The sequence below is a fragment of the Echinops telfairi genome, unplaced genomic scaffold (assembly GCF_000313985.2).
Source record: "Echinops telfairi isolate 266 unplaced genomic scaffold, ASM31398v2 ScPeMD7_23;HRSCAF=83, whole genome shotgun sequence".
In the NCBI taxonomy this organism is placed as follows: Eukaryota; Metazoa; Chordata; class Mammalia; order Afrosoricida; family Tenrecidae; genus Echinops; species Echinops telfairi.
In genome coordinates, this window is record NW_022103920.1 from 71,409,194 (window position 1) to 71,424,311 (window position 15,118).

General features: G+C 37.9%; 1 protein-coding gene across 4 annotated transcripts in view; it reads right to left on the reverse strand.

The window, feature by feature from the left end:
- DGKB (diacylglycerol kinase beta) overlaps positions 1 to 15,118 on the reverse strand; it is a 788,541-nt gene that overhangs the window by 442,435 nt on the left and 330,988 nt on the right. For all 4 annotated transcript variants that reach the window (XM_045288861.1, XM_045288860.1, XM_045288859.1 and 1 more), the window contains one exon: positions 4,715 to 4,875. In XM_045288861.1, the coding sequence (XP_045144796.1) occupies positions 4,715 to 4,875 (161 nt within the window). The remainder of the gene's footprint in view (positions 1 to 4,714; positions 4,876 to 15,118) is intronic.

A 15,118-nucleotide genomic window follows, 5' to 3' on the forward strand; every position in this document is an offset into this window, starting at 1 on the left:
CACTGTTTCATTCTGTTGTAGATAGGATTGCTAGGAATTGGAACCAATTTTATGGCATCAAGTAACAATAACTTTAAAAAATAAAATGGCTGTCTTTCTGTTGTTGAGGCAAAGATATTTTCCATAAGTTTTATTCACTATATCATTGACAGCATTGCTTCCTCCAGCTTTAGGCTCTCTTTATAGTATTTTACTTAAGTCCTTTGATGTACACAAGCATTCAATTTTTAGAAGATCCCAATTATTGAGTTTAACTCATCCTGATTATATATATTTAGTTAAAGACTGCTTCTGTCATAAATTACAGGTCTCTGATATATCTTGCATTAGTTTTGGTATATGGTATAAAATATGGGTCCTCTTTCAGTTTTATGTAAATGTATATACCGTTTTGCCTGTACTATTTGTTAAAGAGACTGTCTCTTTATCAATTAAGATACTTTGGTCCTTTGTCAAAGATCCGTGTCTATAGGTGGATGGATCCACTTCTAGATCCTCAAATCTGTTCCATTCATTGTCCACTAGCAGGCTGTTTGGACTCCCATGGGGGTGAGGGATATAGGAGCGTTAAGATCTATATGTGTGAAGTCTCCTACTTTGTTCTTCTTCTTCAATAGTGCTTTGCTTCTCTCTGGTCTCTTTATCTTTATATAAAGTTAATGACTAATTGGTTTTTTTTTAAACCTCATTAAAGAATGCCAATGGAAAATAATCCAAAAGGATCACATGGATGCTTTTATTTAGCAAAAGTAACAAATTAGGATGCTTTAGTTTTTCACTATATCCTCCATCTATGTTTATACATTTCTGAATTTGACGTTTATAGTTCTCTAATCCTTCTGTGAAGAATTCTGCCCTTTTGACTTACACCAGGTCTTACCAATAGTTTTGACTTCTTTGATGGGACTCAAATCATGTTCCTTTAAAATGTTCTTTAAACTCAAGGTTTAAATGGAGTGGGGGCTTCAGGGTTAAAATCAAGGCTGTATGGAGGATAAGTAGGTTTCTCAATGCAATACCCACAATGCAATTGCAACTTTGAAGAATGAACAGATGCATCATCGTGTGAAAAAGTCCTCGGTTTAACCAGCTCCTGGCCTTATTCTCACCAATACAATTTTCCACTTCATTAAAACTTCTTCCTAACAAGCTCCCATGGTTGTTCTGCGTCTTGAGAGAAAACCTTTTAGGATTATGTATGTCTGGGAACCCAGAAAAGATGTCTTAGGGACCTCCTTGCCTTGGAATTTAACTGTCCACCTAGCAGTTTTCCTTGGAAGTCACTGTTTTAATTAGACTTATTTTTCTGAATACACCTTAATATGGTGAAGACAAGTGTATTCCTGAGATATTTTGCCTGCAGTCATCTACTAATTGCACAGTCATGTTTAAATATGTTTTGTTTAGAATATATCTGTGTATATATGAACTGGAATGCAAGTAGCAATATTTCAAAATTTTACTCTTGTATAATTTGTATAGATTTCTTATCAGGTAATTACAATGCCATTTATAGATCCAAAATATCTGGGCTTGCAGGGTAGGCATGCTACTGTCTCCAGGTTGACTTCCTAGTGAGTCAGAGTGGGAGTGCAGGTCTCTGATTTCTGGTTGTGTACACGGTCTGAGGGCAGCCTCGGTTAGTGTTGACTGTCACTGGTCACTTGGTGGGGCAAGTGAAGTTGTGCATCCAGGTGGAGGGGTAGTAGGAGTGGCTAGTATGACTTGGGAGGATTGCTGGCTCCTAACCTTGATGATCAGGTTTCCAAAATAATCTTTCATATCTGAGTCATTGTTTACTCATGTCTTCATTGTAATAGAAATGTAAAGAGGCATCTGAATAAGGCATTATTTTCGACAACTTCCTTCTATTGCTTATATTTCACTGGAAAGAATCTATTGTCCTTTAAAAGATATTGTATTGCCATAAGTTGCAAGGGATATAATTTTATGTTTACTTAAATATTTCCATTAACGTGGTTATATAATAATAATTATGATGCTATATACATCTTCTATCAATTTATAAATATTTGCCAACTTTTGGTATAATTTTCTTTCTTTTTTTAAAAAATAAAAACAAAAAACAGTAGTGTTGTGTTGTCATAATTGTATTTTATTTTATCTGATTTCATTAATTTAATCTTTTTTATTTGTTAATGTTTGTTCATTTTATTGACTCTTAAGTTGAATTTATTTAATTATTATACATTAAAAATGATGTTTACTTGGCTCTATTATTTTTCCATACATGTATATTTTTGGCAATACCCTATTGATTGTTAATTTGAACTCAACATATATTTGTTAGTTCCTTTTAATTTTATTTCATATATAGTATTATTTTACTTTGTTTTTCCATTTAGCTTGGAAGTTCATTAGAATGTTCAACATTTTAAATTTTCTTAATATTTTTATTCCTGGTTTTGTTACATTGTGATCAGAGAACTGAGATCTCTATGTGTTTATAATTTACTGCACTGTGTAGGCTATTCTTGAAATAATTCTAGTGAAATTCTGTGAGATTTATAAGAGAATCATAAAGCCTCTGATGTCCTCTGACATATTGCGAACTGTCTCCAAGGCTGTACTGTATGCGTGTGTAAGACGGCAGAATCTCAGGAGATGCAAAGGAAAGGCCTAATTACATACACATCTTGGCAAAACAGGAGAACTTTCGTCATAAGAAAATATATAAGACAGATTGTCACGTAGCAAAAACTAGATCTGAGCGAGACATTTAGCATGTGTTCTTCAAAAAGCACACCATACATCCAATGGCAAATGAAAAGCTCTTACTGGATCAATGTTTGAGCACATCCTCAGGCCAATCTCACTGACACAGGAGCAAGCCCTAGGAGGCAAGGATTACAATAAAAATAAAACAGAACAAACAAACAAGAAGCAGAAGCATCAGCATTCGCACTTTGCAGGAAAGAGAAATGCCACAAAATTCATGCAAGCAAATAACTAAACAAACAAGGAACAAAAACAACCCCCAAGGAGAAACCAGACCCACCCACCCTGTGTGGTTAGAACATGGTCTATATTCAGTTTCCAGGATTCAGCCCAGAGTTGCATGTTATGCAAAAGTTCAATACATATTTTTTTAAAGATAGGTGTGTGTGGGGGGGTCAAATAATGGAGATTGTCTCTGATTTGGTCTAGATATTGAATTTAACAGGAAAGATCCCAAAGCAGTTACTATAAAGATATGGCGGGGGACCTCAAGGAAATCATATATACAAAACAAAAGAAAGTATGATCTTTAGCATTTAGCAAATAGAAGATATCAATAGTGATAGCCATTATAAAAAAAGAACCACATGTAACTTCGAAAGTTGAACTATACCATAATTAAAGCAAAAACCTTACTTTCCTAGGCATATTAATTCAAGATACTTGCATCATTCACAAATAACCAAAGGCTGAACACAACCCAAGTCCTCATCCACTGCTGGGTAGATAAGCAATATGTGACATAGCCCACCAGCGAAATACCAGTCTACAAGAAAAAGGAGTAAAGTACTGCTATATTTCACATAAAAAACTATGCTAAGTGAAATCATCCAAATGCAAAGACTACATATTATATGATTTTGAAAATATAAATTACAAGGTAAAGATAAATGTTATGCTTGGAAAATCAGTGAGTTGTGCTGGGGGACAGGGTGAAGGAGCCAGGTTTGATAACAAATTGACACAAGTGCTCTTTGGGGAGGGGGGCTGATAAAAGTGATCTAATGTTGAATAAATATAATAAATTCACTTAAAGGCATTCTTTAAATAAGTGATATAGTATATACTTATAGTACCCTCATAAAGTTAATAAAATGCTGTTATTCAAGTCAATATATATAGGGTAACTGTTATGGAGCAAGCTATACCACCTTTTTTTTCTGGTAAAGATTGTGTGTTTATGAAAAAACATTGTTTATTTAGCTTTTATTGCGTATCACTCTATCAAGGTCTTTAAGTATTAAAGAACATTCTTTGTGATTTTTACATGAAATATCATACTGCTTATCTCTTTTGGAAAAAGCAATCACCACAATGGCACTGGGAAATAGCAAGAAACTCATGTGAAACCTTTACTCCAAAGCTCAGAACCAGTTTTCTTACCCAGGCAGTTTGACTCCTAAATTAATGAATATACATTAGTATTCATTGACATATATTAAAATTACTATAATGCTGTAAATAATATAGTCTAGTCTCCAAATTAGTGCCTACATAAATATTTAATACCTATTAAGTTTAGTAATTTTTTAAGGATTACAATTTTATTATCTCTACTGTCAAAATGTACTTTATTTGATCTGCAATTTTCTAAAAGAAGTGACATATAATGTCTACCTTTTGACTAAGTAATGCATTGTTTTCATATTTTCATGTATTTACTAATATGATCTTAATTTATACTTAAAAATGTATAAGTCTATAATCATTTGCCGATCAAAGCTTCATTTTAGTACTACAAATGGTCAACAATCACAGAGAATATACTTTCCTTCCTTTGTTTAACCTATGAAATAATTTTTAACTGTCTGCCAGCATTTTCTTTTTAAATCAATTAGTAAGCTTTATTATTACCCATCAGGGGAGGTATTTTACAGACACACTGTGTAGAATCAGTAGGTTTTTCTAGTGTATACATTTACACACGGTGATTTTCTGGGCTAGGTCACAAATGGCATTTAGTTGAAAAGCTTACCACGCCGATGGAAAAGTAATTATTGATGATGCTGTAAGGCACTGGGTCCCCCTTCTCGTCTTTGTCATTAGGTATGACTTCAAACTTCCACCTGTCCAACAGGATTTCTGTGCTGTTTTCAATGTCCTTTAGGATTTTCATCAGATTCTCACCTTCATAACCTAATGGGAAAAAGAAACTGCCTTGAGAAAAATAAATCCAAATGACATGAAGTTTATACATTTGAATGTACATATGTGTGGATAGTATTCTAAAGTTAATAATGAATTTTTAAAATTAATTGTACATCAATACAGAGAATTTCTGTTATCCTCTTAGACTCATGCCGATTTTAATTTTAGCTTTCATTTATAGCCCATATTTCTATTCTAGGAAAAAGAATGATAGGCACTCTAGTATGTTCAAATTCTGCAAGAATAAATAAATGATGTTAAAGGTATATTTGTTTAATTAATTATGAGGTGGCCAAGTGACCTGAATAAGAACACTTTATTTTGAACACTCCAATATTTCTTATCTTCCATTGATTTTTAAAAAATGCCTTATTGAATAATGATGAGGATAATGAATAGTAAATAGCCCCAGATTAAACCCACGGAACAGAGTAGAACTGCCCACTACAGTTTCCATGGCTGTAACTACGCATGGAAGCAGAAAGTCACATTTCTCCTTCGGAGCGACTGTGGAGTTGCTCTGCTGGCTTCTTCTGCTAACAGCCCCATGCTGAAACCACTGAGGGACCGAGTCCTTAAGAAGAAATCTGCAGAATGAAACACCATGCTCTCATATACGATTCTACTAGTTATTTCATATGAACATATGTATATAAAATGTAATGGTACTCAGTGTCAAAATATTGAATAATTAAATAAGACTAAAAGATTTATCAAATATTTATATTTCAAATGTTATTTAATCACTGTGGCTTTTGAAAATATTTTGCATATAACAAAAATTTGTCAGATAACGAAGGCCTGAGGAATGGATGCAGAACATTGTGTGACATGGTGCGGGAGGAGGGGCCTGCTCCCTCAGAGTGCCCTCCATCATGGTCAGGTGAGTGGATTAAAGCCCGTGGGAGTGGAGCCTTCTTATCTTCATATGCTGATGGGACACGACTCCAGATAAAAAGAAAAAACTGGAAAAAGCCACTAACAATCGAAATATAGAATGTACAATGTATGTCTCTAGAAGAGTAGGATGTGACCAAAAATTAAATGAAATGCATAGAGTATAATATTCTAGGTATTAATGAGCTGAGATGAGTTGTTATTAGCCACTCTGAATCAGAAAATCATTTGGTTTACTATGTTGAGAATGCACTGCATTGTCAGAAGGGACATTTCTATATCTATTCTGAAGTATGATGCTGTCTGTGATAGGATTTTATCTATCTGCCTTCAGGGAAATCCAATCAATACAAGCCTTATTCAAATGTATGCAGGGAACATTAAAACTAGGGATGAGAAAATTGAAGAATCTACCAATGTCTTCATTTGGACATTGATCAAACATACAATCAAGATGCAATGATGCTTTTTGGCAGATGGAACAAAAGTGTTGGAAACAACAAGGGACGAACTGCAACTGGAGAATATGGTCTCGGTGACAGAAACACTGCTGGCGATCACAGGAGAGCAAGTTGCAAGAGTAATAACTTGCTCACAGCAAATAACTGTTTGGAAGATCTCAGATGGCTACTATACACATGCACTTCTCCAGGTGGAATACACAGACATCAAATGGACCCCATGTATCAGAGAGACAGGGAGAAGCTCTACAAATGCAGCTAAAACCAGGCCAGCGGATCACTGAAGAACAGGCCATTGTTCATCCACAAGCTGAAGTTGAAGCTGAAGAAAATTAAAACAAGTCCACGAGAGCCAAAATGACTTTGCGTCTGACCCACCTGAATTTCAAGAACCTCGGGAGAACGTAGCTGCTGAATTGAACACTGACGACAGACGACCTGATGAACAGGGGAGGATACTGAGGATATCTTTAGTGAGGAAAGCAAAAGGTCGTTAAAAAGACAGGAAAGAAAGGAAAGATCACAATACATGCCAGAAGAGGAACTTAATCTAAGAATAGCTAAGGAAAATGGAAGAAACAATGATAGTAAACAGCTAAGTAGAAAATTTGAAAAGGCAATCAAGAAGAAAAAGCAAACTTTGAATGAAATAAGCACCAATCCTGAATGAGGAAACCACAAAGGAAGAAATGTTCCGTAGATCACAAACTGGAAGAGAAAGAAGCAAGCTTCTCTGAGTGGCAATGTCGAAAGATTCTCTGGGTAAAATATTGAATGACGCTGGAGGCATCAAAAGAAGATATAAAGAACATAGAGGTCACTGTACCCAAAGGAACTAGTTGACACGCCACCATTTCAGAAGGTAGCACACAAGCAAGATCCAGTGGTGCTGAAGAAAGAAGTTCAAGCTGCACTGAAAACATTATGGAAAATGAAGGCTCCAGAAATTGATGAAATACCAATTGAAATGTTTCAACAGGCTGCTGAGGCACTGGGAGCCCTTACTTGTCAATCGCAGGAAATTTGGAAGCGAGCTCGTAGGCCTACATACTGGAGGGGAAAATCATATTTGTACTCATTGCAATGAAAAGGTAACGCAACAGAATTGGCAAATTACAGTACAATATCACGGATATCACATGCAAGAAATTTTGCTTTAGATCATCCAACAACAATTGCAGCAGTACATTGACAGGTACAATTGGTTCAGGTCTGATTCAGATGCTGAGCACCGAATATCATTGCTGGTGCCACACAGATCTTGGTCGAAAGCAAAGAATACCATAAAAATGTCCATTACTATAGCTAGGTGCCACCGAGTCAGTTCTGACCCACAGTGATACTACGTACAACAGACTTAAGCACGGTTCAGTCCTGCATCTTCCTCATGGTTGTTCATATACCTGAGCCCATTGTTGCAGCCACTGAATCAATCCATCTCATTGAGGGACTTCCTCTTTGTCAATGCTCCTCTAGTTTACAAAGCAGGGTGTCCTTCTCCAGGGACTGGTCTCTCCTAAAAAATGTCCAAAGTATGTAAGATGAAGCCTTGCCATCGTTGTTTCTAAGGGGCACTCTAGCTGTACTTATTCCATGACAGATGGGTTTGTCCATAGTTTTTTCAATATTCAATGTCAATGTTCTTCAGCGCCACAATTCACATACATCAATTCTTCTTCAGTCTTCCGTATTCACTGTCCGACTTTCACATGCATCTGAGGCAATTGAAAAAGCCATGGCTTGGGTCAGGTGCAGCTTAGCCCTTCGTAAAGTAACATTCCTGCTTTTTAACACCCTAAAGAGGTCTCGTACAGCAGATTTACCTAATGCAACATATCTTTTGATCTCTTGGCTGTTTACTTGTGTTTTATTGACTATGCCAAGGCATTCAACTCTGTGGGTCATGATACACTATGGATAGTCTTGAGAAGAATGGGAATTCCAGAATATTTAATTGTGCTCCTGTGAAACTTGTACATGACTCAAGAAGAAATTGTTTGAACAGAACAAGGGAATACTGTATAATTAAAATCAGAAAATGTGTGGACCATGGTGTGTCTGCTCACCTTACTTATTCAATCTGTATGCTGAACAAATAATTAGAGAAGCTGGATTATATTAAGAAGAATGTGACATCAGGATTGGAGGAAGGCTTATTACCACTATGCTATATGCAAATGACACAAACTTGCTTTGTGAAATCATGGAGGATTTGAGGAGCTTGCTGGAGATGATCAAGGATTGGAGGCTTCGGTATGGATTACAACTCAATATAGAGATGACCAAATTTCTCACAACTGAATCAATAGACAATATCATAATAAGTGGAGAAAATATTAAGGTTGCCAAAAATTTTGTGTTGCTTGGATCCATAATGAATGCTCATGAAAGAAGCAATTGAGAAATCAAAAGACGCATTGCATCGGGTAAATCTGATGCACAGACTACTTTAGAGGGTTGAAAAGCAAAGCCGTCACTTTGAAGATTAAGGTGCACCTGACCCAAGCTATTGAATTTTCAATGCATTCAGATGCATGTGAAAGTTGGGCATTGAAGAAGGAAGACTGAATTAGAATCAATGCTGTGGTGTTGGAGAAGAATATTTAAAGTACCATGGACCACCAAGAGGAGAAACCATCTGTCTTGGAAGAAGTACAGACATTGAGCTCCTTAGAGGCAAGGGTGGCAAGCCTTCATCTTACAGACTTTGGAGATGTATGCCAGGAGAAAACAGTCCTTGGAGAAGGACGTCATGTTTGGTAAAGTAGAGGGGCAGTGAAAAAGAGGAAGGTCCTCTGCAAGATGGGCTGACACAGTGGTGGCCACAGGGGCTCAAGCATGGGAACCCTTGTGCGGAAGGTGCAGGCTGGGGCAGTGTGTCGTTCTGTCGTGCATAAGTCGGTCGCTAGGGCTCAGACCTGACTCAAAGGCACCCAGCAGCAAGAACTATAAGCCTCATCTAAGCTTTATTTTCTGAGTGCTTTAATTATTTTAAGATTGAGTCCACAATAGCAATTTTATAAATGTGACCCTATTGAAGTCACTCAAAAGAATGATTCATGTAATTAATCTGTTTCAAACTAAATATGGTGGTTTTCAGGTATGAATGTACTTCTCTACAGATAGGCAAAACGTATTGCTTCTTGGGTTCCAGTTTCTATCTGCATAGGATTTCCCCCCCAAAAAATGATTACACCTATCTCTGTGATTACAGGTAAGTTATTTCAGTGATAGTCTTGTCTTATGTGAGTCTAAATTGAGAATTTAAAAATAGGGTCCAATCTAAAACAGTATCATCTGAGAAGATATGCAGGGCCAGATATATTCAAGGGAGATAGGTCAGCTCAGACATGATGGCAATTGTTTCTCAGCATTCCCAAAGGCAAATCTCAAAGATTCCCTCAAAAGGCAATGTGGTAGAGTGACATTTCTTTCTTAATATGCCTTTTCCCTTAGTTTCTGTAACCCCCATCATATGATTGATTGGGACCAGGCGAGTAGGAAGTGTAACGCTAATGTAGGGAGTGGGTTAGTTTGCATTGCCACCCTCCTGGCTATAAGAACAAGTCATCTTTGAAGACGCAGCAGAGAGAGAAAGCCCAGGATCATAAGAAGAGCATGTTCCAGATCTCTGTCTGAAGTGGCAGAGGTCAAGTCCAGAGGCAATGAGCAAGAGCAGCAGTACCAAGAAGATAGGATTGTGAGACAGAGGGACTGGCAGGCTTCCTGAACAGGAAGGCAGAGGCCAACGGGCCATGTGGCTGGGAGGCTGAAGAGAGGTGGTGCTGGGAACCAATGACTGTCTTCGTACTGTCTCATATTCCTGATTTGTGGTCATCTGTTAAGTCTCTCAATGCACTCCCTCAATCTTGAGTATTGTCTGTGAGTTCTGGGTGGCCATTGCAACAAATTACAGAACCCAGGAGAGATCTGACACGGCTTGAGGGGACAGTTGGTGTCAGAAAAGGTATAGAAGGGTGGAACAGGGAGCCAGGTCTGACTCCTGCCTTATAGTAATGGGGAAATCAGAGGAGGTCAGATTGGCCCCTATGCCATTTACTGTCGACACAGTATAATCACAGGAGCTTATTAGGAAGAAGTTTTAAAGAAAACGAAACTGCACTGGTGAGAAAAATGCAAGGAAAGTAGAATAGAGGATTGCCCGTCCCCCACCCCACACTCCCCAGCTCCCATCGTGACAGCACTTGCTTATTTTTCCAGTGTAGCAAGGATTTTACAATATAAATGATGTTGGGAAACCTCACTCCATCCACTCCACACCCCCCATCTTGCCGCTTCAGATTTATTTGAAGATGTTCGGCAGCTTTTCACAGTGTTCTCAGTGACTAATCCGTCACAAGTAGATAGTCAATTCCTTCTTTTTCATTCTCAAACTCAAAGAACCTTTTAAAAGGACATGCAGAGTCCCTAAAAAGTGCAGAACTGCTCTTTTGATGTGCTGTAAATCAAGGAGTGAAGAAATCTTTGGGGAAGGGTTAAAAAGAATATAAAACCACCTTCAGAAATATACAGATCTAAAGCCAAACCTTCCAATTTCCGGTCATTTTGACTTGATAGGGGATAACCGAACTGCACCCTAGGAACTGCAAGGCTGTAAATCTTTACAGAAGCAGACAGCATCAGCATTCTCCCCTAGGGACTGGTGGGGGCAACTGCCAAGTTTGTGGCTAACAGCTCCATTCTTCAACCACACTGCCGTGATCCCTCTAGGGGCTGTATGCACCAAGATTGAGGTTATCCCAAGAAACCTGAGCTTTGCATTTTGCTATTTGTTTTTATTTTGTAGCAATACTATTAAATTCAATCTCATAAAATCATAAACCATAAACTAAAAAATTAAACCATTGTTGTTAAGTTGATGACGACCCTATATAGGGTTTCAGGGGCTGTGAATCTTTCTGGCAGCAAAAAGTCTCCTTTTTATCCCAAGAAGCATCTGGTGGTTTTGAATTGCTGACCTGTTGTTAAGCAGTATAACATAATATTAACACACAAAGATCATACAATATGTGGGTGTAATACTGTTTCAAATCCAACCTGAAATTTGTCTTCAGCTGTATCTGAAATGAACCGAAGTACAGAGTCGATGCCAGCACTCATCTGTCCTTCTTTGTAGGATGGAGGCTGGCATATTGCTGTGGTGCTGAAACCTGTGCCACCCGTATTTCAAGATCACTAGTGTCACCCAAGGTGAACAAGTTCCAGTAGAGATTCCAGACTAACAACAGACTAGGAAGAAGGAATGGAAGGAATCCGCTATCCACTCGTGAGGGACGAGTCCCTGAAGTAATCATGAAGGGCAACACACCATCTTCAAGTAGTGCCAGAAGAGCAGCCCTCAGTGGGACGGCCCTCAAGAGAAAACGGCCACGTCAAAGGAGAGTGGATCCCAGCAATATGGCTGGAGCAAAGTTTTTCATATGGGTGGAGCAAAGAGTGGATCCCAGAGATATGGGTGGAGAAAAGTTTTTGACCATTTATTTGTTAAGATGTCATGACTCAAAATGAGAAGAAGAGTTGCAAACATGCATTACTTATCAGAATGTGGAAGGAACGTGGATATTCTGGGAAACTGAAAACTATCAAAACCTTAAAACAGAACACACAATCCCTGGCATTCGTGAACTTTAAATGGATTAACATTGCTCATTGAGTCAGACTCAAAAAATCATATGTTTTTCTATGTGGGGAATGACAAATGTATGAGGAATTACTTCTCATTCCTTGTCAAAAATGTATCAAGATCTGCTTCTAAAGTATGGTTTTGTCTGTGATAATATAATCTTAAAATGACTACGAAAGATCTAGTTTCAAATTTACCCATCAATCACCAAACTAACGATGAAGAAATTAAATAATCCTACCACTAGTTTCTGTTTGAAATTGATCAAACATATAATTAAGATTCAATGATAATTACTGGTGATTTGAATAAAAACAATGGAATCAAAGACTAATTGGAAAATATGGCCTTGGGGGTAGCAATTAAACAGGAGATTCCATGATAAAATTTTACAAATCCAATGACTTCTTCATTGCAAATAACTTTTTTTTCAACAAAATAAATGGAGACTATACACTTGGACTGTGACAGATAGACTCCACAATAATCAAACTGACTGCCTTACTGGGAAGAGACAACAGAAATGCTCATTATCATCACTCAAAAAGAGACCAAGGGCCAACTGTGGAACATATTATCAATTGGAAATATGAAGTTCGTATTGAAGCTGAAGAAAATTAAAAGTAAGTAATATTTTAACCTATTTATCTCTTTAGGTTTCAGGGTCAATCTCAATATTTTTTACAATACTATATTATTAAACTATATTCTTAATAAAAATACTGAAAAGATTATATAAGAATTTTTAATGTGAATCTCCAAATTATCTAACATCTACATGGTTTACAGTTCACCAGGAGGCCAAATATTCATGGAACAATTGTTCTCAAATTTTGTTGTAAAGCAGAGTTACTTAAAGGGTATATTTGAAAAGAAAACCACCTGCTGGCTTCCATCCCCAGGGATTTCCGTTCAGCAAGTTGAGGGTGGGGTCAGGCAACTGTATCTTTAACAAGTTCCCCAAGGGCTGGCTCACTTCACCTTGTAGACACTTTTCAAACTTCTGCGAGTGAGTTTAGATACTAAAAATATTTAACGTTAAATCCAGATTTCTTTAGTAATGTTGGTTTTCTTTCTTTGGGGAACTTCAAGTTAATTCAGCCAATTAGTGACTCTTAAACATATCAACCTCCATGCAGAGCAGCGGTTCTCAACCTGTGGGTTGCGACCCCTTTGGGGACCGAATGACCCTTTCACCAGGGTAGCCCGATTCATAACAGTAGCAAAATTACAATTATGAAGTAGCAATGAAAATAATTGTATGGTGTGTGTGTGTGTGTGGGGGGGGCTGTCATCACAACATGAGGAACTGTATCAAGGGTTGCGGCATTAGGAAGGTTGAGAACCATTGATCCGGCGCAAAGAAGAGTGAAGAAACAGCACAGATCCTGGGAAAGAATTGGTCTTCGTGACTAATGGAGGACATAATCTCAGCCTCCATGCCCCGAAACTAGAATTACTAGATGGTGCCTGGCCACCACACCAACACCTCTGGTGAGCCCAATAGAAGTTCCTGCATTGAGGGACAGAAAAATGTGTGTGGGGGGGTGGGGTAGGGGGGTGGTGGAAATAAAAATCATTATTATTTTTTTTAAAGATCAAGATCTCTGGTCTGTTAGGACCTGGCAGAACTGCTAAGACCTTGAGTCACCGTTGAAGCCTTGAGCTGACCTCCCCCTAGAGACCCATAAAATGAACAACAGCACTGGGGAGGTCCAGACTCTAAAGCAATCACAATGGAAGGGATCTCTAAAATGTTCCTGTAAAATGCCTATTATAAAAAATATATATATGCACAGATTTCAGCATTTTTTTGCACCAAAATCAACATATCATTTGATCTGCCTGAACAAGATAGGGTTTGAGGTACTAAGAAAAATAAGAAATCCATCTTATTTTTAGAGACCCAGCAGAGTAATGTGATTCATACTAAACCTGAAACAACATAATACATTAATGCAAGGTCAAGATTGGGTGGGAAAATGGTGAAATGGAAGGTTATGGGGGCAGTGCTGGAAAGAGATGAACAGTTCACAAATGGATAACTCATTCTCAGGGGATGAGATGATGCAGTACATGAAGCTAGCAGCAGTCATTCACATAAATTTGCAAGAAAAACATGTAATATTATTCTAATCCCAATTCAAGAGACTTAAAATTAACAATAGACACCATCTCCAGTGCCACAGTCATCAAATTTATTTTGATAATAATATTCTAGCTAAAATAATTACAATTGAGCAAACTTCCTCCTTTAAGAGTGCCCAAACTGTTGTGGCCAGATCAGCAGCAGACAAGAATTGAACTTCAATGGAAATGATAAACAAGTGGTTTTCAATCATGAAGAATTTCTTACATGAGTTGCAACAGGAGAGGATACATGGCTTTACCAGTATGGTCCTAAACATCAAGCCTATTCAAAGCAATTTTACCAAGAGGTGGAAATGGTTCAGCCCAAACAAATATGGACCTGTGAAGAGCAAAGATCATGGCAATGGCTGTTTTCGTTATTGTTAATTTGGATACTCACGGTATTTTACTGATTGGATTTTTGGAGAGTCAAAGAAAAATTAAAAAAAACAGTGAATACCAAACTCACTGCCACTAAGTCAATGCTGACGCCTAATGACCCCACGGTGGGTTTCTAAGACAGTAACTGTTTTTGAGAGTAGAAAGCTCAGTCTTTCTCCTGAAAGGTACTGGTGGTTTCTAACTACTTACCATGAGGACCAAAGCCCACCGGGTAACCATTACATCACCAGAGCCCACCATGTAACCATTATGTCACCAAAGCCCACCGGGTAACCATTACATCACCAGAGCCCACCATGTAACCATTACATCACCAGAGCCCACCGTGTAACCATTACATCTTCTGCAAAGAACAATCACTTCTGCTTATGATAAGTGTTTTGAGAAAGTTTGCAAAAGATTTAACAGAAAACAGATAAGAGCTCACAAGCCCGGGATATCCAGAACAGATAAACCCCTCAAGACCAATAAGAGGAGTGTGATACTAGGAGGGTAAGGGTTAGGCTAGGGGAGGGGGGGAGTAAGGGAGAACTGATCACAATGATCAATGTATGACCCCCATCACAGGGGGACGGACAGCAAAAAAGTGGGTGAAATGAGACAGCCAGCAGTGGTGTAAGACATGAAAACAAAACAAAAATAGAATTTATAAATTATCAAGGGGACATGGGGGAGGTAGAGGAGGGGATGGGGGGGA